This window comes from Pseudorca crassidens, chromosome 8 (genome assembly GCF_039906515.1).
Source record: "Pseudorca crassidens isolate mPseCra1 chromosome 8, mPseCra1.hap1, whole genome shotgun sequence".
NCBI classification, from domain to species: Eukaryota; Metazoa; Chordata; class Mammalia; order Artiodactyla; family Delphinidae; genus Pseudorca; species Pseudorca crassidens.
Genome location: NC_090303.1, coordinates 38,337,193 through 38,363,388, shown reverse-complemented (window position 1 = coordinate 38,363,388; position 26,196 = coordinate 38,337,193). Strand labels below are relative to the sequence as shown.

The 26,196-nt window shown below is 38.0% G+C and overlaps 1 protein-coding gene across 1 annotated transcript in view; it reads left to right on the top strand.

Moving 5' to 3' along the window:
• The window catches only part of LRRC72 (leucine rich repeat containing 72), a 41,140-nt gene extending 16,404 nt beyond the window's left edge, over window positions 1–24,736 (top strand). The window contains exons 4-9 of the mRNA XM_067745530.1: window positions 2,313–2,394; window positions 3,497–3,607; window positions 11,318–11,407; window positions 12,337–12,489; window positions 23,561–23,588; window positions 24,571–24,736. Of these exons, the coding sequence (XP_067601631.1) occupies window positions 2,313–2,394; window positions 3,497–3,607; window positions 11,318–11,407; window positions 12,337–12,489; window positions 23,561–23,588; window positions 24,571–24,736 (630 nt within the window). The remainder of the gene's footprint in view (window positions 1–2,312; window positions 2,395–3,496; window positions 3,608–11,317; window positions 11,408–12,336; window positions 12,490–23,560; window positions 23,589–24,570) is intronic.
• Window positions 24,737–26,196: the final 1,460 nt, after the last annotated feature.

The window sequence follows — 26,196 nt, the reverse complement described above, 5'->3', positions numbered from 1 at the left end:
TCATGCTCTTGGGAAAATTATTATTCTATAGTCAAGATGAAATGGTTGAGTTTATTAGTATTCTTGAGTTAATGTGTAACGCAAGAGAAATTAAAACCTCAACTAATTAGAATGTTCTGTTAATGTGTGGTTGAGCAGGCAACTGGGAAAAAAGAGAGAAGAAAAAGTCGTGGTTTGCCCTGGTGTTCTCTTTCTAGGCTGATGTTAGGTGTGGCTCTCATTAGATCAGGGAGTGGATGGAAGGTAGTGAGTTGCTGTCAGGAGGCCAGCAGGAAGAGTAGAAAGGGATATGAAGCCAACTGGGACCCACCCCTCACTGTGTTGAAGGGTCTCTCCTACCTGGGGGAAACATGGCTCCTTTTGTGACTTAACAAAGCTGAAGTGCAGTTACTGGTGGTTCTCCTGCATGAGTGCTCACATAATTAGGTCCAGATGAGACTGTGAGACAATGAGATGAGCAGCACATGTGCCTTTTATAGCTTCATAATTTGTGACTGTTACAAATATAAGAAAAAATTAAAGAAAATTCATTAAAGAAACCCATTTTCAAACTTTGATTACAAATCTAAAATAGCTTTTCTGAGATACAAGAGGGCATGAGTAAAATTTCCAATAAATCCTCACTAAATCAGACAGGTTGGCATCTGTCTATCTGAATCAACCAATCAAAGGTCAAAAGAGTTCTATTTAACTGATGACAGTAGTTACTGTGATAGGCTTTAATAAACATGTAAAACTAATTTACAATCATAAGCATATATTTCTGTATATATAAATTAGGAAGCACTTGATCAATAACCATTTCATATGATTCTTCTCCCTGCTAGATCCTGTATTAAGCAGTAAATTTAGCCTTGTTACATTTAACTTAAGGGCTGCTTTTAGAACATACCAGCCCCACGTTAAGACTCTACCATGCCTCATCCTCATAACTCAAACAAATCTGTCAATTTCTATTGAGGTTATAAAGTCAATATTTTTAAAAAAGTAGTGGGATTCTCCTTGCAGGGTAACAGAAACATTTCTGAATTCAGTTTAAATACTCCTATCATGTACTTTAATGGTGCATTTGAGGAATTTTCAAGAGTGTTTTGACTATTTTAATTCTTACAGTACACCGAATTTCTAATCTAATCTTAAAAGTAAGATGCAGCTTCACCATATCATTAGGAGAATGGAGAGGTGGGAAGGATAACAGACTGAAGAAACATCGTGTCTTTCCTTAAGGAAGACACAAAACTAGTGATCAAGTAATTGCACAAGTCATAGGAGGTGTTGGATGTGGACAAGAAAAGGAAGACTCATGGGCATGGGGGTTGTCAGGAAAGGCCTTATTTAAAAAAAGATGAGCTGTAAAGTAACAGGATTATTCTGTGCCTTGTCTTCTCCTTGGGGATGGTGGCCGGTTGAGCTGTTAGCACTGACCTCCTGTGTGGTCAGATTACAGAGTCCTCGGCTAAGCTGAGATCTGTTGACCCAAAGGACAATGAGCCTGAGAAGAGGAGATGGTTCGTAGACTGGGGCATAAAGAAAGGGAATTCAGAATTAGACAATCTCGGAGGTAGAGCTTGGGGAGGGAAGGTAGAGCATTGACTGCAGAATTAGACCATCTCTCAGGAGATCTGACTTAAAATGCTGGAGCAGGTGGAAGTTTAGAGAAACAAAAAGTGGGTCAAAACAGAGCAAGAAGACAGCAGTGAGATGCAAAGAGATCAAAGAACGGTCTCAACAAATCCCTGGAGCAGTGGAAACTTCTTGTGGCAGCCTGCTCAGGCATGGTTGGATAGGCCTTGCCAGCCTAGGGCAGTTCCTTAAGAATAATCAGAAGTGTACCAGGAGGAAAAGCCATGCAGGCAAAGAGAAATCGTGACTCATACACAGATGCAGAAACGATTCAGCATTATCGGAGGAGAGAGCCCTTGGCACATAATAGGCACTTAATAATATGTGATGGTGAATTAGTGGATATATGGAGCCAAATCCAATGTGACTATAGGGCAGAGAAATGTAGGGAAGGTTGTGAGAGCAAAAGGATAGGCCAGATTCCAGAGGCTTTGAAAACCTTTCAGGGAGTTTGGTGGAGACGTGGTAAGAGAAGTTCGAGTATTAAGTTAGCTAAAAGCACCCTTTTTATCATACGTATCTTCAAAGACAATCCAGACATAAACTCATGGCCCAGATCAAAAGGTTGCACATAATTAATAAAAACAGCAAATGCTGAACTTCTATGGTTCTTACTAAATTTTTATATCTGTATGTAATTACATGTGATTATTGTAGAAAGAATATTGTTCTCTAACTCTCATTTTCAGCTCCATGGAATAACATTTATAACTAGAAACTGTTGTCTGGCAGAACTATACCTAAACAACAATGCAATATTTGATATACGAGGTATGTCTTAAATTTTGTCTTTTGATTGAATTGATTTTCAGTTAAATAATAACTTTCAACTATGGTATTGCTCATGGCATGCAATAATCTGTTTTAACATTTCTGTTGAAAATATATGATGGAAGCTGTTATTTTTTAATGTTCTTGTGTACATTTCATTTTAAGATGTGCTGTTTGATTATGGTTTTAGCTCAATATTGTCATGTATCTTATTCAAGATGTAAAAGAATCTTTTTTTAGCATAGAAATTTTGCCATTCTACTGCACAGTTGGACACAAACTAGATATTGTGGAAGCAAATTTTAATGTTTGGGAGCATTAATAAAAAATAATGACTTCATAAATAGTTTTAAATATTTTTACAGGCTGTAATTTTTCCCAGCCAAATTTCTGTTTCACTCTGAGTTAATTTTGTACCTGCAACAATCTCTAAACTGACAATTTCAAGCCTGGTATAAAAGTACATGATATACTAGGATCATGAGATACAAAGAAGTATGGTACAAAACATTTTTCTTCTGTATTACATGCTGCAGAATTGAAATATCATAAATTTTGAGATCCAGTATGATTCCTTGTTCCATGAAGAAAGGAAACCTTGCCAATTCAACTACGATGTCGTTATTGCAAAGATACAACACACTTTCACTTATGTTAAAAATGTGGGAAAATGTGCAATTTAGAATCAATAAGATGATAGGAATATTTGGCTTCCCATTGTGTAAAGAAAATATTTAGTTGAGCAGTTTGGGGGAGATACTGATTTGAATAACCATTTCCTGGATTGGCACTATAAACTAAGCAACATTGGCAAAACAAAACCAACAAAATAAGAATAACGAAAATAACCCCTTCAGAATCAAACAAAATCATTGCTACAGGAAAAAAAAAAACAGTGGAAAGAAATTGGCTCTATATTCCCAAATTACAGTCACTTATTTGAATTGTTATGCTTTGTTGTATTCTTAATGATAATTCATCATATTATTAATAATTCCTCCCTTCACCAGATGTAATGTATTCTTTGCTTTTGCTTAGGTAGCATGTTTAATTAGCATTAAAAATGTTTAAAATCTTATACAAATATTTTAATTTCTTTTAGGCCTGCACTCTTTGCATTCGTTGCATATACTCCGGCTGCACCACAATGAGTTAACAAACATTGAGGCAACAGTAAAGGAATTAAAGGGAATGCTAAATCTGAAGACCCTAAGTATTAATTTGCACTTTTGTATAGCCATAACTTAAAATAGTGATAACACAGGACATTTTTTCATTTTTTGAATTTAAATTAGATCAGTGTTTATAACAAAACTACTTAGTTTCCTGAAAACAAGACTAGATCTTTTTCTTTTTAAAAATACATTTTTGAAAGAACAGGTAAAAAAACAGTTTTTGTGAAATGATATGGCATGCCAAATGGAAATGATGAAAGCAAAAAGAGAAGGAGGTACATGTTTAAATCTGTGTTTTTGGTTTTACCTCTAAAGGCAGTTTTAGCACATATTATATGATTCCATTTATTTATACAAATGTCCAGAATGGGCACATATATCGAGACAGCAACACTGAGAGGTAACTGTTTTTAAATAGTGGCTGCCCAGTGCTGGGGGGATGAGGGTCTGGGGAGTGACAGTCTGGGGTTTCTTTTCAGGGTGATGAAAATGTTCTAAAATTGAACGTGGTGATGGTTGCACAATTCTATGAATATACTAAAAACCATGAATTGTATACTTAAAATTAGTGAACCGTGTGATATGTGAATTATATTAGTAAAACTGACACTCCCTCCCCCCACACTAAAAAAAAGAGCACGTTTTAATGTAATCTTCCTATTGGGTGAACAGCAAACAATTCATATATATTGAATCGCACCCAGCAAGGAACTGACCTCAGTATTTGAAGAAGGTGTGAGGTGGGTTGGAAAAATAGATAATACACAGTTCCTACTCTCAATAAGCTTATAGTTGTTTGGTTTGTTTGTTTGTTTTTAAGCTTATAGTGTCGAAGGGTAAATAAACTGGTACACGATTGCAATTCAGAACAAATGGTTCTAGGTGGACCAAGGGAAAAGACTCAGAGCAGTGAATGGGTTTTCGAACTTCAGAGTTTGTAGACTTCTTTATACAAGGTCATAAAATAGATGGTTTTTTCCTATTTATTTTCTATTCATTTCTCAGAATTGCCAAAGATAGTGTTTTGAATATGTGTAAAGTGGTGTTGATGGTGGAGCTTCTAATCAGCTCAATACATAGTTATTAAAATTTTCAAATATTTTGAGTATTAATCAGTTATACCTACTATATTAAGGAGAAATGATTTAAGTTCTTATAGGTAAGATTCTTTAAACCCAACTATTAAAAGTACCCCAAGTTCTAAGGAATTCAATGCTCATTTTTGAGACGTGATAAGGTCTGTGAAAGACTTATCAGGATTGGCCTGCATATTTGAATTACCTGGCCTTTTTGTGCTGAACAAATGCTTAAAATGTCTTTAAATGATTAAAAGACTGGTTATACTAGATCTTGAACTCTCTCTTACCTTCATTTTTCTGTAAAATGGGCTAATAACTACCTCTCAGGATTGCTTCAAATATTAAGCTAACTCTGTAAAGCATTAATTGGTTTGAAGGAGTAACAACAAAAAATTGTTTTATTATGGTTTATGTAAATTAGATAATGAATTAAGATGCACACAGTCTAGAAATTCTGCTGATTGGTAAATAGATTTTTAAAAAACTGACATTTTGAATAATAATTATAATAACATGTTTGAATGTTGAGAAAATGCTTTCTTATTATATTCTCATTTAAATCTTCATAGCAATCCAATGATGTGATTAGAATTATTCCCTCTTTGATGGTAGAAATGCAGGGCTCAGAGCTTTAACCAGACTACTAAGGAATGTTGAAACTTAAACTCATGCCTTGTTTCTTTTGTTTATCATTCATTCATTCAATAAATATTTATCATGCATTCACTAAGGACACTATTAGATGGAGATACAAAAGTAAACAAGAAAGACCCTATCTAGACCTTTATGGAGCTTATAGTTTTGTAACTCTCAGCCTAAATATTTCTTACAGAACTGAGGGGGCTCGATGCAAAACTGATTGGACAATTTGCTAAATGTAAGAACTGAATAATTTAAGCAAGCTTATTTTACAATGTAAGATTTGGCGGTTAGCAATCAAGGTTGCCCCATCATAGTCAATAGTGTTATGCCTTAAACAAAAGTGCCTGGCGGCAAGGGGGGTAAATGGAGTCTGAAATTCAGCCCTTGCCTGCCTTACCAGCCGTGTATGTGGGCGCAGAATGGTGTCAGCCCTGAGGTGGGGTGCAGGAGTGCCTTTTCTAGTTCTCTGAAAGGCTGTTAGGTCAGCCTGGTAGTATAAGGTCCATATCATTGCCTGTCACAACATTTTAAATGACCTCTACTTAAAATCATAGTGACTATAAATTGTTCCAACTGAGAATCTTGTAGAGGGATTATTTTTTGAAATGGAGAAAATGCTGCGTCAGGTTACACAAAAATGCATTTTCTGAAAATTTTTGGTAACAAATATGCACAGTTTGAACGCTTGCCCTATTTTGGTTAAAGATATTATACAAAAAAATGTTGGTGGACTTCCCTGGTGGTGCAGTGGTTGGGAATCCACCTGCCAATGCAGGGGACACGGGTTCGAGCCCTGGTCCAGGAAGATCCCACATGCTGCGGAGCAACTAAGCCCACGAGCCACAACTACTGAGCCCATGTGCCACAAATACTGAAGCCCGCACGCCTAGAGCCCGTGCTCCGCAAAGAGAAGCCACCACAGTGAGAAGCCTGGGCACCACAACAAAGAGTAGCCCCTGCTCGCTGCAACTAGAGAAAGTCTGTGCGCAGCAACGAAGACCCAACACAGCCAAAAATAAATTTAAAAAAATTAAGAAAAAAATGTTGGCATTTACTAGCTACTAATTATATTGTGCAGTAATGTCACCTGATTGAGTTCCTATGAACCTCCTTTGCAATCACAGATTAGATTCAGCTCATTAACTACAATAAGAAATCCATGTATTTAAAAAATATATAAATTTATTAATTTATTTATTTAATTTTGGGTGTGTTGGGTCTTCGTTGCTGCACGTGGGCTTTCTCTAGTTGCGAAGAGTGGGGGCTACTCTTTGTTACGGTACGTGGGCTATTCATTGCAGTGGCTTCTCTTGTTGTGGAACACGGGCTCTAGGTGCGCAGGCTTCAGTAGTTGTGGCACGCGGGCTCAGTAGTTGTGGCTCACAGGCTTAGTTGCTCCGTGGCATATGGGATCTTCCCAGACCAGAGCTCGAACCCTGTCCCCTGCATTGGCAGGCGGGTTCTTAACCACTGCGCCACCAGGGAAGTCCCCCATGTATTTTCAAGTGTTAAAACTTTTCTTTTCAAGTTATGAAACTGTTTAAAATGCTAAAATATTATTATTATTATTCCACTTCAATTACAGTTCTTCGTAGGGTGAGAAAATAGCCTGGAGGGTAAACCTCTAACCCATTTCAGCATTGCACCCTCCACTGGCAATGAGGAGAACTGCCAAGAGATTACCCAGTATACACATGGCTGGGAGCTTCAGGGAGGCCTGAAACCAGCTGCAGAGTGTGAGGTCCTACAAACTGGAATTCCTGACTTCCAGGCTGAGTCAGGAGGGCCACACCTTTTCTCTCCAGGCAGTCTACCTTTCCACACCCTCCCCCTCTGGCTCCATTTTCCTCTTCCCTTCCCTCCTCCAAACTCTTTCTAAATCTGCATGTGTCAAAGATTTGCTTGTGGCTGCGGACTTTCACTAACCTTCAGTGTCCCTGCCTCTTTCCCAGCGCAGAGAGAAAAAACACCACCGACAACAGCAACAAAATACTTAACCCATTCTCCTGTTCCTAAATCTTTAGTCTCCTCATTTTTCTCAAATTTTCTCTATGTTGCATTAAGCTCCAGCATTGGAAAGTATGCTTGAACTCCTACATTCCGTAATTGTTAAGACTTGCTTCCTAGCAGAGACTTAAGGATTCACCCTTGGAGACAGGAAGTGCCCCTTTCAAAGAGAAGGTCTCCATTTTTTACAGATTCTGCTCTTAAGCACGTCCTGCCTTTCCTCATTTGGCCGCAGTCCACTGCTGATGGCAAATAGCCAGGGAGTGAAGAGGGATGCTGAGAGGTCAGTGTGGGACTATGGTCTCAGTGGTCTGGTCATCTGAGACTCTTTACCCTGAAATGCCCCTCAAGGTGGGACCACTCCTCCCAAACAACACAAGAGAACAGTCCACTCAATAAAAAGAGCCAACTGGGTCTTTCACTGCTGTTTGTCTTGAAACAGCATCCCTCACTCTCCTAACCCTTGCTTTAGTCCAAGTTTGCCTTTTAAAAATCAGGGATCATTTCCATATTCAGTACAATCATGTGGTATGCTGTGGCCCAGAGATTTTAGTTAAAATGAGATGGTGACAATGGAGATGCTGACCTTACTAAGTAACCTTGAGCCAGAACCTCTGTCTGATCATTGACAGTTGAGCTTCTTTCCACAGGCTGTTCTGTGTGGGCACAGATGGAGCTGCTTTTAACTTTTCTACATCGTTTTCCTATCTATTAAAATGGATATGTTGGTACATTATTAATTACATCAACTTTCTTCAAAGGTGGTCTAAAAAACATCCAGGTTCATTTAAATGGTGATTTTTAAATTTTGCCTTAAAAGTTAAAAAAAAATTAACTGGAGCCAATTATTTAGATGACTTTTTTTCCCTCTTCTCTTTCAATAAGAAGTAGCTTCACACATGTGACTCATGTAACTCAAGCTTGTGCAGTAAGGTAGTAGAAACATTTTGCTATATTATTGGGTAAATGTAAATTGCTTAGACTCAGAATCCCAAATTAAGATAAGCAAGACAGTGCTGGCGCCACCAAGGTGTACTCTATAAGTAGCCTAGAGGGAAGGTGGATTAAATAGTATTAACCTATTGAAAGTGAAAGTGTAAACAATTTCGCTTCATAGTTTCTAAAGGAATGTACCCATACATCATAGAAGGTTTTCAGAACTTTCAGACACAGGAAACGAATATCATATCTTAGAAACTTTATTTATGGTAATTTTAGTAGCATCAATCCAAAACTCATAAATCCAAAATGTTAAATGCTTAATAGTATAGAGGGGGAAAAGATAATTAAAAATAAGATTGCTTCCTTCTAACATTTAAGAGTAAGAAAAAAAGTGAAGAATAATAAAAATGAAATTCTTTTTAAATTATTTAATTCTAATTATGTTTTTAAGTTAATTTAGTCAGAGACTAGGCTTAATAGCCCAGTTTTCTGACTTGCTGTCATTTAGATTTTATTTTATGATGAGATGAATGTTGAACCACAATAAGTGCATCAAGTTTTTAGTATTATGACAACTTTTTAATAAGTAATGTAATAGTAGTAAATCCAAACTTGGTGATTTGTTTAGCTGAAGCCAGAAGTTTTAAAATTTATGTAAAGCAGTTATTTAACTAAGCACTAGGAAGAAAAACCAAGAAAAGAAATTAAATAGTAGTGTTCTCAGAGGGAAAAGAGAATATGAAGTGTATCCTAAAAGTAAACATCATTGAAAGATGTTGGTACATTTTCCATTAACATCATATGCAAAGGCAGACTCTACTCCCAGCTGCTATAATGTAGGATAGTGTTATGAGGTGTCAGATGTTATTCTCCAAGACAGGAACCACAGAGCAGACTTCTGCACTAAAGCATCTGTGAATTTTTCTCCCTCCTGAACTCTCATTAAAAAGAATTGTGTTTTGATGGGCTTCCCTGGTGGCGCGGTGGTTGAGAGTCCGTCTGCCGATGCAGGGGACGCGGGTTCGTGCCCAGGTACGGGAAGATCCCACGTGCCGCGGAGCAGTTGGGCCCGGGAGCCATGGCCGCTGAGCCTGCGCGTCTGGAGCCTGTGCTCTGCAGCGGGAGAAGCCACTGCAAGAAACAATTGCGTTTGGCTTTTTTTTTTTGCGGTACACGGGCCTCTCTCTGTTGTGGCCTCTCCCGTTGCGGACCACAGGCTCCGGACGCGCAGACTCAGCGGCCATGGCTCACGGGCCCAGCCGCTCCGCGGCACGTGGGATCCTCCCGGACCGGGGCACAAACCCGTGTCCCCTGCATCGGCAGGTGGACTCTCAACCACTGCGCCACCAGGGAAGGCCGTGTTTTGCTTTTATACCCTTGAAGGGTGACCTTTTTTCTTCTTTGTCTGGCTCAAACTACAAGGTATGATCCCTGTGGATCTTTTAAAATCTGTCCTTATTACTGGTTTAGTATACATCCGTTCTATTCCCTGTCCTGTAGTTATAATTATTTGCTACCACTTTAAATTCCTTCTCTTTTGAGATTAAAATTCAAACCAGTTTTGTCACTTAAGAAATCTTGAAAAATATCCATTTCATTTTTCCTCTCATTTCCCCCAATACATACATATTTCCTTTCTTTTAAATTTTCTTGTTGCCCCTGGCTCTACATTTTCTTTTTTGCCTTTCCTCTTATAACTTTTGTTTCTTATGCACCAGGTGTCTTCCATTGCCTGCTTTAAGTCCCTCTAAAGCTCATGTTTTCCACAGCGAATAGCTACCTATAACGATTTTATTAGCCAGAAAAGTTTGTGCTTATACAACAAATATCAGAATATTTTATTGCCTGCAGAGAAAACATTCAGATGATTAACTTCTTCAGTTTTTATCTAGTTTGTTGTCTTTCAAGCATCCCCCTTGACCCCCTCTTCTTTATGTTGCAAGCTCTTCTTTATAAATATTCATCAGTTTTTTCTGGCTTTCTAATGCTTAATACTTTCATGCTTTTATCAAACCTCTTTGTATTTTATAACTAGTCAAATGCTACAGCAGTACTCCTAGATTTAAATGTACGTTAAATGAGCCTCATGTTGTTGAGTGATGTTTTTGTACACAAGCTGGAGCTCTTTCTGCTACTGCCATCTAGTGGTTCTCCTCTTTTCCAGGAGTATTTTCTAGAAATTACGTGTAGGTGGAATACAATAGCTAAAGATATCCAAGTGGAAATTATAAGAGTTTTATTTCAAATTGTATTGCAATAACCCTGTTTAATATTATCTAAAGAAGAATAGGGAAAGTACCTTTTCCATGGAAATAAAATACAACTTCTAGCTGAAGATTTTAAAAAATATACCTACGTGCTGATGCCTAAGGGATGTCATGTCAGAAGCGCCTGGAGCTCTTCCGCATCAGCATGCCTCCCACCTCCAGCCTGGTTCATTAAGTATCCTAGCACCTGCGCACAAGGAAATCCGAGTCCCCTGTGCCTGGCCAGAGGTAGATGAGATGTAAAACCCGCATCTCTTCACCTCTACTCCTGCTGAGATCTGAAGCTGCTACTGGCATTTATATGTTCTGAACTAGGTGCAATGGTGTGAAGCCGAGGAAGAAAATTATAATAGAACAGTGTGCCACAACTCTGCCCATCTCCACGCAGGTACCCATGTGACCTTTGAGACTGGAAGAAGAGAACTAATGAACAAATACTTTAATAAAGAGCAGCATCAAGAACCCTCTAGAGCTGATATTGAGTTCTTTCTTTACTGATTAATTTACGGACATGTTAAACGTTTCCTCATTTGTGACAGATTTGGGTCAAAGATATGTCCTCAGCACCTAGCACAGTTCCTAGTAGATAGTAAGCACTCCGAAAATATTTGTTGAATGAATGAATTTAACAGATAGGAAAAGTAAGTCCTGCGATGAATAAGTAAGGGTTTGGTGAAACCATTGGTCTGTGAAGCAGAGCTTTACATACTGTTATGTTCTATATTAATCTTGCAATTTCTCATATTTTATCAAGTGATAAATGTAACTGATTTCGAAACCTGACATCTTAATTTGGATTCTTTCTTTGCAGCTCTCTACCAAAACCCTTTATGCCAATATAACTTGTACCGTTTATACACAATCTACCACCTTCCAGGAGTAGAGTTGCTTGACGGAAATCGTAAGAACACCTCTTCTTGCAGAGAAATATTTGAGAGTCAGTCTTATAACTCAGTGGTTTAAACTGCTGATGTTTTTTGGAAATAATTGTCTTTGTAAAGTTTTTCAATTATTTATTTTTGAAATTTTTGCTGTATGAAATTTGCTATAGTTTAGGAATTCATGTCTGTTGACCACTTTATAGGAAAGGCCATCTAACTGAGCATGAGGAAATGTCTCCTTTTGATTCTAGTTTTGACAGTAATGTGTTGAATGCCAATTCACTGACCCCCCGGCACCCTTAATTTTTTATTTCAAAAATGAGACAATTGGACTAAGCCTCATAGGCCTATTTAAGTTCTAAAAGTCATATTCTTTGAAATTCTGTAAATATGTATGTATATATATACTAAAACATATATAATAACTTCTATGTGATATATTTTTAGACATTGTACATAAACTAGTATGTCTGATTTATATAAGCCACAAAAAAGAAAAATCAACCTCAGTGCATTACATTTTACATTTTTTGAGGTCTATTTTACCCAGAAGTTCTTTATCACCTATCTACTTACCTTTCTACAGCTTTGAACATTCTTAATAACTTATAATTGAGTAACTTCTAAATGAGAATATATTAAAACCTTATGTTTATTCCTCTTCTTCCTCATAGCCATGAGGAAAAGAAGGGATGTAGCACAGCTGCAATTTCAATCATCCATGGTGATGTGTTAGAATGTGATGCGATAGGATTGATTTGTGCCTTGTGACATGAGGGACATATATTGAGCACTTGTAAGACTATGGAAATAACTTTTTACAAATTAATTTTGACAGGATGTTCACATACAACATGGGATAAATCCATTTTTAAAAGTAATTCTATTTTGAATCACTGCATATCTATTTATAATGTTATATAATAACATTACTTTTTGCATTTATCAGAAGTTACAGAAAAAGAAAGAAGATCAATGATTACGATTTTTAACCATAAAAAGTCTCATATTGTTCAATCAATAGCATTCAGAGGAAAAGTAGATGCCTCATGGAATCCAAGATCACCACTTAAGCAAAAACCAGCCCAGAGAGTACCTTCAGGTATTTAGAAAAAATGAAAAAAATGAAATGAAAACTCCTCAAACTTTTGGTTAATTTAGTTATAATAATAACTTCAATTTACAATAAGCTAAAGTTATGTAGTGAAATAAATATTTTCCAATTTTATTAGCCTACCTAAATATATAACTTTCATCTTCATTTGTGTGTATTAAATAAGGTAATGTTATAACGAGATAATACATTGAAGTCCTTACCCCAGTATCTAGCACAGCATAATGGGCTCAATGAATAAGCTGCAATTGCTATTATTACGATTGACACTGGATAATTTCAACAATTAAGGCTATAAGTTTTTGATAATATAGAAAAATATAAAGAAGAAATAAAGATCATCTGCAATTCCTCCATTCAGAAATAAGCACTATTATTTTGTTGTACTCTCATAGACGGTGATCATATGCAAGTATAACCTGAATATCTTCAGTAATGTTTCATTAGATGGAATTTAATTTCTTGTATGTAACAGAAATCCAACTACAGTGACTTAAGTAAAAAGAGGTTAACTTTTCTCACACAACAAAGAGTATACAGTGTCCAAGGTTAGTGTAAGGTTCAATGATATTTTCAGTGTTCGAGAATACATCTATCTTTTGTTCTGCAATTCTTTTTAAAGAAATATGTTTATTTGGTCACAACAGCTAAACCTGCTATTAGGTTTAGTAACATGCCCTAGTGAATTTAGATTTTTGACCCATTTAGGATCCTGTATTCTATAAATTTTATTTTATTTATTTTTTAACATCCTTATTGGAGTATAATTGCTTTACAATGGTGTGTTAGTTTCTGCTTTAGAACAAAGTGAATCAGTGATACATATACATATGTTCCCATATCTCTTCCCTCTTGCGTCTCCCTTCCTCCCACCCTCCCTATCCCACCCCTCTAGGTGGTCACAAAGCACCGAGCTGAACTCCCTGTGCTATGCGGCTGCTTCCCACTAGCTATCGATTTTACGTTTGGTAGTGTATATATGTCCATGCCACTCTCTCACCTTCTCACAGCTTACCCTTCCCCCTCCCCATATGCTCAAGTCCATTCTCTAGTAGGTCTGTGTCTTTATTCCCGTCTTGCCCCTAGGTTCTTCATGACCTTTTTTTTTTTCTTTTTCCTTTCTTAGATTCCATATATATGTTAGCATACGGTATTTGTTTTTCTCTTTTTGACTTACTTCACTCTGTTTGACAGACTCTAGGTCCAACCACCTCACTACAAATAACTCAATTTCGTTTCTTTTTATGGCTGAGTAATATTCCATTGTATATATGTGCCACATCTTCTTTATCATCTGTTGATGGACACTTCAGTTGCTTCCATGTCCTGGCTATTGTAAATAGAGCTGCAATGAACATTTTGGTACATGACTCTTTTTGAATTACGGTTTTCTCAGGGTATATGCCCAGTAGTGGGATTGCTGGGTCATATGGTAGTTCTATTTTTAGTTTTTTAAGGAACCTCCATACTGTTCTCCATAGTGGCTGTATCACTTTACATTCCCACCCACAGTGCAAGAGGGTTCCCTTTTCTCCACACCCTCTCCAGCATTTATTGTTTGTAGATTTTTTGATGATGGCCATTCTGACCAGTGTGAGATGATATCTCATTGTAGTTTTGATTTTCATTTCTCTAATGATTAATGATGTTGAGCATCCTTTCATGTGTTTGTTGGCAATCTGTGTATCTTCTTTGGAGAAATGTCTATTTAGGTCTTCTGCCCATTTTTGGACTGGGTTGTTTGTTTTTTTGATATTGAGCTGCATGAGCTGCTTATAAATTTTGGAGATTAATCCTTTGTCAGTTGTTTCATTTGCAAATATTTTCTCCCATTGTGAGGGTTGTCTTTTTGCCTTGTTTATGGTTTCCTTTGCTGTGAAAAAGCTTTTAAGTTTCAGTAGGTCCCATTTGTTTCTTTTTGTTTTTATTTCCATTTCTCTAGGAGGTGGGTCAAAAAGGATCTTGCTGTGATTTATGTCATAGAGTATTCTGCCTATGTTTTCCTCTAGGAGTTTTAGAGTGTCTGGCCTTACATTTATGTCTTTAATCCATTTTGAATTTATTTTTGTGTATAGTGTTAGGGAGTGTTCTAATTTCATTCTTTTCCATGTAGCTGTCCAATTTTCCCAGCACCACTTATTGAAGAGGCTGTCTTTTCTCCATTGTATATTCTTGCCTCCTTTATCAAACACAAGGTGACCATATGTTTGTGGGTTTGTCTCTGGGTTTTGTATCTTGTTCCATTGATCTATATTTCTGTTCTTGTGCCAGTACCATACTGTCTTGATGACTATAACTTTGTAGTATAGTCTGAAGTCAGGGAGGCAGATTCCTCCAGCTCTGTTTTTCTTTCTCAAGATTGCTTTGGCTATTTGGGGTCTTTTGTGTTTCCATACAAATTGTGAAATTTTTTGTTCTAGTTCTGTGAAAAATGCCAGTGGTAGTTTGATAGGGATTGCATTGAATCTGTAGATTGCTTTGCGTAGTATAATCATTTTCATAATGTTCATTCTTCCAATCCAAGAACATGGTATATCTCTCCATCTGTTTGTATCATCTTTAATTTCTTTCATCAGTGTCTTACAGTTTTCTGCATACTCGTCTTTTGTCTCCTTAGGTACCTTTTGTTGCAGTGGTAAATGGGAGTGTTTCCTTAATTTCTCTTTCAGATTTTTCATCATTATTGTATAGGAATGCAAGAGATTTCTGTGCATTAATTTTGTATCCTGCTACTTTACCAAATTCATTGATTAGCTCTCATAGTTTTCTGGTAGTATCTTTAGGATTCTCTATGTATAGTATCATGTCATCTGCAAACAGTGACAGCTTTACTTCTTTTCCAATTTGTATTCCTTTTATTTCTTTTTCTTTTCTGATTGTTGTGGCTAAAACTTCCAAAACTATGTTGAATAATAGTAGTGAGAATGGGCAACCTTGTCTTGTTCCTGATATTAGTGGAAATGGTTTCAGCTTTTCAGCATTGAGAATGATGTTGGCTGTGGGTTTGTCATATATGGCCTTTATTATGTTGAGGTAAGTTCCCTCTGTGCCTACTTCCTGGAGGGTTTTTATCATAAATGGGTGTTAAATTTTGTCAAAAGCTTTTTCTGCATCTACTGAGATGATCATATGGTTTTATTCTTTGTTTGTTAATATGGTGTATCACATTGATTGATTTGCATATATTGAAGAATCCTTGCATTGCTGGGATAAACCCCACTTGATCATGGTGTATGATCCTTTTAATGTGCTGTTGGATTCTGTTCGCTAGTATTCTGTTGAGGATTTTTGCATCTATGTTCATCAGTGATATTGGTCTGTAGTTTTCTTTCTTTGTGACATCTTTGTCTGGTTTTGATATCGTGGTGATGGTGGTCTCGTAGAATGAGCTTGGGACTGTTCCTCCCTCTGCTATATTTTGGAAGAGTTTGAGAAGGATAGGTGTTAGCTCTTCTCTAAATGTTTGATAGAATTCGCCTGTGAAGCCATCTGGTCCTGGGCTTTTGTTTGCTGGAAGATTTTTAATCACAGTCTCAATTTCAGTTCTTTTGATTGGTCTGTTTATATTTTCCATTTCTTCCTCATTAAGTCTCAGAAGGTTGTGCTTTTCTAAGAATTTATCCATTCCTTCTAGGTTGTCCATTTTATTGGCATATAGTTGCTGTAGTAATCTCTCATGATTCTTTGTATATCTGCAGTGTCAGTTGTTACTTCTCCTTTTTCATTTCTAATTCTATTGAGTATTCTCCCTTTTTTTCTTGATGAGACTGGCCAATGGTTTATCGATTTTGTTTATCTTCTCAGGGAACCAGCTTTTGGTTTTATTGATCTTTGCTATTGTTTCCTTCATTTCTTTTTCATTTATTTCTGATCTGATCTTTATAATTTCTTTCTTTCTGCTAACTTTGGGTTTTTTTGTTCTTCTTTCTCTAATTGCTTTAGGTGTAAGGTTAGTTTGTTTATCTGAGATGTTTGTTTCTTGAGGTAGGATTGTATTGCTATAATCTTCTCTCTTAGAACTGCTTTTGTTGCAACCCATAGGTTTTGGGTTGTTGTGTTTTCTTTGTCATTTGTTCCTAGGTATTTTTTGATTTCCTCTTTGATTTCTACAGTGATCTCTTGGTTATTAAGTAGTGTATTGTTAGCCTCCATGTGTTTGTATTTTTTACAGATTTTTTCCTGTAATTGATATCTAGTCTCATAACGTTGTGGTCGGAAAAGATACTTGACAGGATTTCAATTTTCTTAAATTTACCAAGGCTTGATTTGTGACCCAAGACATGATCTATCCTGAAGAATGTTCCATGAGCACTTGAGAAGAAAATGTATTCTGTTGTTTATGGATGGAATGTCCTATAAATATCAGTTAAGTCCATCTTGTTTAGTGTATCATTTAACGTTTGTGTTTCCTTATTTATTTTCATTTTGGATGATCTGTCCATTGGTGAAAGTGGGGTGTTAAAGTCCCCTGCTATGATTGTTCTGTCAATTTCCCCTTTTATGGCTGTTACCACTTGCCTTATGTACTGAGGTGCTCCTATGTTGGGTGCCTAAATATTTACAATTGTTGTATCTTCTTCTTGGATTGATCCCTTGATCATTATGTAGTGTCCTTCTTTGTTTCTTTTAATAGTCTTTATTTTACAGTCTATTTTGTCTGATATGAGAATTGCTACCCCAGCTTTCTTCTGATATCCATTTGCATGGATTATCTTTCTCCATCCCCTCACTTTCAGTCTGTATGTGTCCCTAACTCAGAAGTGGGTCTCTTGTAGACAGCATATATACGGGTCTTGGTTTTTATCCATTTAGCCAGTCTATGTCTTTTGGTTTGAGCATTTAATCCATTTATATTCAAGGTTCTTATTGATATGTATGTTTGTATTACCATTTTCATAATAGTTTTGGTTTATTATTGTAGGTCTTTTCCTTCTCTTGTGTTTCCTGCCTAGAGAAGTTCCTTTAGAATTTGTTGTAAAGCTGGTTTGCTGGTACTGAGTTCTCTTAGCTTTCTCTTGTCTGTAAACATTTTAATTTCTGTGTCAAATCTGAATGAGATGCTTGCTGGGTAGGGTCATTTTGGTTGTAGGTTTTTCCCTTTCATCACTTTAAATATGTCCTGCCACTCCCTTCTGGCTTGCAGAGTTTTTGATGAAAGATCAGCTGTTAACGTTATGGGGATTCCCTTGTATGTTATTTGTTTTTCCCTGCAGCTTTTAATAATTTTTTCTTTGTGTTTACTTTTTCATAGTTTGATTAATATGTGTCTTGGTGTGTTTCTCCTTAGATTTATCCTGTATGGGACTCTCTGCACTTCCTGGACTTAATTAACTATTTCCTTTCCCATATTAGGGAAGTTTCCAAGTATAATCTCTTCAAATATTTTCTCAGTCCCTTTCTTTTTCTCTTCTTCTTCTCGGACCCCGATAGTTCAAATGTTGGTGCACTTAATGTTGTCCCAGAGGTCTCTGAGACTGTCCTCAATTCTTTTCATTCTTTTTTCTTTATTCTGCTCAGCAGTAGTTATTTCCACTATTTTATTTTCCAGGTCACTTATCTGTTCTTCTGCCTCAGTTATTCTGCTATTGATTCCTTCTAGAGAATTTAAAATTTCATTTATTGTTGTTCATCATTGTTTATTTGCTCTTTAGTTCTTCTAGGTCCTTGTTAAACGTTTCTTGTATTTTCTCCATTCTATTTCCAAGATTTGGGGTCATCTTTACTATCATTACTCTGAATTGTTTTTCAGGTAGACTGCCTATTTCCTCTTCATTTTTTAGGTCTGGTGTGTTTTTATCTTGCTCCTTCATCTGCTATGTGTTTTTCTGTCTTCTCATTTTGCTTAACTTACTGTGTTTGGGGTCTCCTTTTCGCAGCCTGCAGGTTTGTAGTTCCCATTGTTTTTGGTGTCTGCCCCCAGTGTCTAAGGTTGGTTCAGTGGGTTGTGTAGGCTTCCTGGTGGAAGGGACTAGTGCCTGTGTTCTGGTGGATGAGGCTGGATCTTGTCTTTCTGGTGGGCAGGACCATGTCCAGTGGTGTGTTTTGGTGTGTCTGTGACCTTATTATGATTTTAGGCAGCCTCTTTGCTAATGGGTGGGGTTGCGTTCCTTTCTTGCTGGTTGTTTGGCATAGGGTGTCCAGCAGTGTAGCTTGCTGGTTGTTGAGTGGAGCTGGGTCTTAGCGTTGAGATGAAGATCTCTGGGAGAGCTTTTGCCATTTGATATTCGTGGAGCTGGGAGGTCTCTGGTGGACCAATGTCCTGAACTCGGCTCTCCCACCTCAGAGGCACAGGCCTGACACCCAACTGGAGCACCAAGACCCTGTCAGCCATACGGCTCAGAAGGAAAGGGAGAAAAAAAAAAAAAAGGAAGAAAAAAAGTAATAATAAAATAAAGTTATTGAATAAAAAATAATTATTAAAAAAAAGAAAAAAAAAGAAGAGAGCAACCATACCAAAAAACAAATCCCCCAATGATAACAAGTGCTAAAAATTATACTAAAAAAAAAAAAAAATCCCAAAACGGACAGACAGAACCCTAGGACAAATGGTAAATGCAAAGCTATACAGACAAAATCACACACAGAAGCATACACATACACACTCACAAAAAGAAAGAAAGAAAATAATATATATATTGTTGCTCCCTAAGTCCACCACCTCAATGTTGGGACGATTTGTTGTCTACTCAGGTATTCCACAGATGCAGGGTACATCAAGTTGATTGTGGAGATTTAATCCGCTGCTCCTGAGGCTGCTGGGAGAAATTTCCCTTTCTCTTCTTTGTTCACACAGCACCTGGGGTTCAGCTTTCGATATGGCCCCGCCTCTGCGTGTAGGTTGCCTTAGGGCGTTTCTTCCCTCCCCAGACAGGACGGGGTTAAAGGAGCAGCTGCTTCGGGGACTCTGGGTCACTCAGGCCGGGGGGAAGGAGAGGTACGGATGGGGGGTGTGCCTGCAGCAGCAGAGGCCGGTGTGACGTTGCACCAGCCTGAGGTGCGCCGTGCGTTCTCCCGGGGAAGTTGTCCCTGGATCCCGGGACCCTGGCGGTGGCGGGCTGCATAGGCTCCCGGGAGGGGGGTGTGGAGAGTGACCTGTGCTTGCACACAGGCTTCTTAGTAGCTACAGCAGCAGCCTTACCGTCTCATGCCCGTCTCTGGTGTCCGGGCTCCTTTAAGCGGCTCTCTGAATCCCCTCCCCTCGCGCACCAGGAAACAAGGAGGCAAGAAAAAGTCTCTCGCCTCTTCGGCAGCTCCAGAGTCTTCCCGGACTCCCTGCCGGCTAGCTGTGGCGAACTAGCCCCTTCAGGCTGTGTTCACGCAGCCAAACCCAGTCCTCTCCCTGGGATCCGCCCTCCGAAGCCCGAGCCGCAGCTCCCAATCCCCGCCCGCCCCGGCAGGTGAGCAGACAACCCTCTCCGGCTGGTGAGTGCTGGTCGCCACCGATCCTCTGTGCGGGAATCTCTTCGCTTTGCCCTCTGCACCCCTGTGGCTGCGCTCTCCTCCGCGGCTCCGAAGCGCCCCCCCCACTCCGCCACCCGCCGTCTCCGCCCCCGAAGGGGCTTCCTAGTGTGTGGACACCTTTCCTCCTTCACAGCTCCCTTCCACTGGTGCAGGTCCGTCCCTATTCTTTTGTCTCTGTTTTTTCTTTTGCCCTACCCAGGTACGTGGGGAGTTTCTTGCCTTTTGGGAGGTCTAAGGTCTTCTGCCAGCGATGAGTAGGTGTTCTGTAGGAGCTGTTCCACATGTAGATTGTATTTCTGCTGTATTTGTGGGGAGGAAGGTGATCTCCACGTCTTACTCTTCCGCCATCTTGAAGGTCTCTCAGCTGCTTTTTCAAACAAGAATCCAGTCAAGGTTCACGATTACATTTGGTTGTTGTGGCAGATTTCTCTTTTAAAATAGTCTTGGGCTTCCCTGGTGGCGCAGTGGTTGAGAGTCCGCCTGCTGATGCAGGGGACACGGGTTCGTGACCCGGTCTGGGAAGATCTCACATGCCGCGGAGCGGCTGGGCCCGTGAGCCATGGCCGCTGAGCCTGCGCATTCGGAGCCTGTGCTCCGCAACGGGAGAGGCCACAACAGTGAGAGGCCCGCGTACCGCAAAAAAATAAATAAATAAAAATAAAATAGTCTTAAATTTTTTCCATGACTTTTTGTAGGGACCAGGCCAGTTACATTATGGAATGCCTCAATTTGTATGATTGTTTCCACAAAGTATAATTCAACGTGTCCCTTTATCCCCTATATGTCCTATAGAATAGAAGTAATGTCTGGAGGACACGTTTTGGATGCAGAAGGCTATAGCGTAGAGCAGTGGTTGTCGAAGTGTGGTCCCCAAATCAGCAGCAGCAGCATCACTTAGTAATTTGCTACAGATGCACATTCTTGCCCCAAACAACATCTACTGAATTAGAAACTCAGGGTGGACCCAGAAAGCTATGTTTTAACAAGCCTTTCAGGTGATTCTGATGCGTACTCCCACCAGAGAACAACCAATGTAGAGGCAAGAACGCAAGGTTTAGATCAGATTCTCCTGGATTTGAACACCAGCTCTGCTAGTAATTACAATTTTTATTTTGGACATGAATTTGCTTCACCTTTCTGTTTTTTAAAATGGGGGTAATATCTTCCTTTGGCTGTTAGGATGCTTAATATGCAAACCATTGCAACACCTGATCTGACACATATCAACTGCATGATAAGTTGGACTGTTCTCTTGGTCAGCCACTTCCTTGTTTTTTCTTTTAGTTCATGTAAAAGCTAATGCTCAAACTGAATGTTTACTGGATTAGTGGGGGTAAGCCATGCTGTGGTAGGAAAGGAATCTCGGGATAGAAAATCTCCACTCTTAAAAATAGCTAATACACCCAGTAACAAGCAATATATGGTAACTCCCATCTGTTTTTCAGGGCTAGAGAGTTTTTCAGGTGTGAGGAGGATAGCTGATTGCTACCTTTAGTGCTTTACATTTCTTTCATATCAAACCTCCAAAAACAAAATTAGGGAAGAAAGGATAGGGAGAGTATTTCATTGCATTTGAAATTTTTTCTTCTTAATTCACATTCTTAATTCATAGAAAGGCTGACTATAAGCCTCCCCCAAATTGGCAGCATGACCGTAATCAATCTCCTCATTTTCTACAAACCAAACATATATAATAAAATTAATAAAACTCACTATGTAAGTTTTTAAAACTTGTGCCTTATAGTTTTTATAGTTTCTATATTTGTTCTTACTGTGACATGCACATTTAGGACTCTAAATTCTTTTATTGGAAATAAACTATTCTTGAAAATGTTTATAAAGCAATTGTAACACCACATTTTGATTTTATTATTCTTAACCCTAAAATGAGAAAGAAATCAATTGTATTCCAAATAGATTGAGAAGCAAGGACAACTTGAAGTTTCTTCAAATTTCAGGAACAAAATTAAAAGACACAATTGGAAGAAATATTTGCAATACATACAATAGGAAAAGTTAATGCCCATTATCTCGAAGGACTCCTATAAATCAATTTGAAAACTAGTCACAAAAGATACGGACATTTATAGAAGGAAAAAAATGTGATGTCTAACAATCAGCCTCACTAGTGAGCAAGTAAGTGCAAATTAAAACAATGAGATACCATTTTCATCCTGCAGGTAGGCAAACACTGAAAAGGTTGGTGAAGTTGAGGGGAGAAAAGAGCACAACTCATACTCTTCCAAGAAAGTTGAACCAGGGTAAACTGGTTCAACTTTCTTGGAAGGTCATATGGCATATGACAGTATCCACCCGTATATAAAATGTGCAACACATTCAACACAGCAATTAAATTTGAAATCTGTCTCCTACAGAAGTATTTGCACACATGAACAAAAATATATGTGTAAAGTGCTAATTGAAACTTTTTGTAATAGAAAAACAGAAAATCTAAATGGTCACTCATAGAATGTTAGCTTATGGCACATCCATACAATATGAACAATTGGATTTAGAATCATTCCGTGGTATATTTTGAGTACAAAAAAATATGTTGTAGAGTAATATAATGCAGAATAATGACAAAATTAGAATTTCGTCAGCAAACAAATCTTTGTGTATATGTATGTGCGTGAGTGCACGTGCATACGCACATAGGGGGCTGGAAGCCTACATACAAAACTCTTAATGGTGATACTTCTGATATAAGGAATTGGACAGGTCAAAGGGAGATTTCACTTTTTACTATTTTCTTGTTTATATTCATCAAAAGTAAAATGTGAGCTTTTTGTAATTAAAAATGTAGAAAGAATCTGGGGAGATGAAAAAAGACATGGGAGACTTGGGTTAGCCACTTGTGAAGGGAACGATGCCTTGAACCCCTCTCCTAAGGCAGAGGCTGTGTGCTCCCTGCTGCCTGTGAGTTGGCAAGAGCTCAGACTGTGGGCTTTGCTGGCCCAACAGGTGCTGGTACATTCCATCACTAGCCTGGCACTGGGCCTTCTGGAGAGGAATAAACAAAGTAATGACAGTCTCTAGAAGATACCATAAGAAATCCAAGCTTTGAGGACTAGCCTTTGAGCTCCAAAGCTAGGTAAGATGTAGATTCTTGTGATCTAGGATTTGTTTATTTTGTGTCTTTGAAGTTAATGCCAAGAATCCAAGAGGTTTAAACTGCCCTAAATATTTTTTCCTCATTTGGTCTATTAGTCCATTTACAGATGCATGTGCCTATCTGAAAAAAGAAAACGGATCCGTTTCCGCACATGAGACTGAGTATCTTAATTATAAAAATTTCCATTTGGATTCCGTTGGTAATTAAATTGATTGAGCATTTTGTTCTCAGAGTTTTGAGACGTGTATTGTATTAAAGAATTTGCCTTAAAACCTTAGACACACCTAAGGCACTATATCTGAAAGAAAATTTGAGTTTGAGGTTAGGTATCACGGCAATTTTGACCGATTGAACTATTTATCTAAATGATTGCTCAAAAACCAGAGAGCTATGCTCTAGACTTTTTCCTTTATAGCATTATTTCATTGTTTTAAAATGTTGACTAAACATTTGAAAAATACTAATTTAGAATTTTTCTTTTAGACTTTGCATTTGCGAATAATGTAGACAAGTAAGTGATTTTTAAACTTTACTTTTCTTACCAGATTATTTCATAATCGTGTTGATTCCCTAGATTATTCCCATTTCCCAAAATGGATTTTAATGGGTTAAAAAAATGACTAACTCTTCAATAGATCAGAAAAATTGCTGTCTTCCTGTGATATATGAGTTCAAACTATGTATTCATATTTGACATATTTAGATTTTTTAATATTATTACTATAACCTAAAATAAATGAAAATGTGGGGTGAGGTGGAGGGAGAAGTTAGACAAAAAAGTTAAAAAAGAAAAAGACAAAATCTTGAAAGTAAGCATAGAAAAAAAACCTTAAGAATTACCTGATATTGTAAATGAAGGTCTTTACTTCTTTGTTTACTGTTCCCCTAAATATGTTCAGTGAGAGCAATTATTAACATTTTATATTCACTGGAATTTACATTTTCAAAAGAAATAGTTCATGAACTATGAAAAACATTAAATTTATGAATATTGATGAATTTTAAAATCATCATTCTGTTTTAATATTGCACTTAGGCATTTTTTCTTTGGATTCAGTCTTGAAAAACAGTATCTCCAAGCACTTTTACAAAATATAGTATAATATAGACATATAATAATTAACTATTATTAATAATAATTATAATTAAAAGTTATAATAACTTCAATAAAATGTACATAAGATACTAATATGCATATGATATCTATATATATTTTTTAATCATTTCATTTAACCACTGATTTGAAATATGAATGCTTGAATATGTGAGACCTATTATAGCTGATCCCAAATATATTGACTCTATTTTTAAAATAAACAATATATACAATATAATATGGTGTTACTTGTCCTGAAAGTCATTTGTCAGTAGGGCCCAAAAGTTATTTGTCAGTGGTACTACACTACAGATAAACGAAAAATATGGCACTGATTCACTTAAATTAAACATTGGTCTAACTGATTTTTTTTCTGACATAATTGCCATTTTTTCAGAACTATGTTTGATGACCCAGAAGATGCTGTTTTTGTAAGGTCCTTGAAGCGATCGGCAATGGCTATTACCTCTCTGAACTGGGACACAGTTCCAACACGAGAGGAAAAATACCTTGAAGAGAAAGACACAGAACCTGTCCAAATGCTCACAGTTACACTGAGATAATCCTTGGGGTTTCTAGAAATCCTAGTAGTTTTCAGTTATACATTAAACTTTTCTGTGATTAGCATATTATATATTTATTGTGGTATTATTTGAAACATTTGAATGTAAACAGAAACACCAAGGAAAAATAATTCCTACATTTTGTTTCTTTTGAAGTAAAACATGTATATAGAAATGTATACAAGTCATAAGTGTTTTGCTCAAAAAAATTTCCAAAAATGAACATGCTCATGTAACAGGCGTCCTAGATCAAGAAATGGAACCTTACCAGCACTCTAAAAACCTCCTCATTCCTGTTACCAGTCCAATGACCTATTACTATCCACCCATCCTCCTGATTTCTAAACCATATATTTATTGTGTCTGTTTTTGAAAGGCATATAAATGGAATCATAGAAGTTGAATTATTTTTTTCTGGCTTCTTGTACTCAACATTATAAAATTGTAAAATTGACCATGTTGTTGCCAACAGCAATAATTCCGTTGTTCTCATTGCTATATAGTATTCCATTGTATGACTACACCATATTGTATGACTTTCACTCTCACCTTTGGAGGCACATGCCAGTTCTGGGTGTGGGTTTATGATCTGTGGTTGGCCTACACCAAAGCACTCTGCTAGAGGGAAGGGAAAACAGAAAAGCTTTCAGCAGTTGCCTTGTGCTGAGACACAAAACCGGACATGTAAGGTAACCCAAAACGCATTGCTGATCTTCACCAGCTAAGCTAAAGCGCTAGATCTAAAGCTTATAAAAAGCAGAAGGGGGCTTCCCTGGTGGCGCAGTGGTTGAGAGTCCGCCTGCCGATGCAGGGGACACGGGTTCGTGCCCCAGTCCAGGAAGATCCCACATGCCGTGGAGCGGCTGGGCCCGTGAGCCATGGCCGCTGAGCCTGTGCGTCCAGAGCCTGTGCTCCGCAACGGGAGAGGCCACAACAGTGAGAGGCCCGTGTACCTCAAAAAAAAAAAAAAAAAAGCAGAGGGACATTTCCCCTTATCTGTTGGTGCCTAGACACTATCACACTGTACCACAGACACACTGGAGAAGTGGGGCTGAAATCAAAAGAAGCAAGAGATGAAAACCCTAGAGGGAGTAGTGAACGGTCACTGAGAATCAGTGATCTCCTTCCCCCTGTGGGCACTTGTGATTCTGTGCACAGCCAGAATCTGCAAAGTCGGGTATGGTCCCTGGCAGAAGGTTGCAGCTGAGGAGAAGAAAAAGTTAGGTATTGATGTAGGTGAGTGGCTGATATTAAGGAAAAATGATGGTGTGTTGCTTCCAAGATTAGGTCATAGAAAGAATCAAAGTCTTCTCTTCCTCTCTCTCCTTATCACTTACTCTGCAGGAAGCCAGCTGCCACGTCATGAGGACACTTACACAGTCCTCTGGAGAGACCCATGTGGTGAGGAACTGAGGCCTACTTCCAGAAGCAAATAAGGAACTAAGTCTTCTGCCAACAAC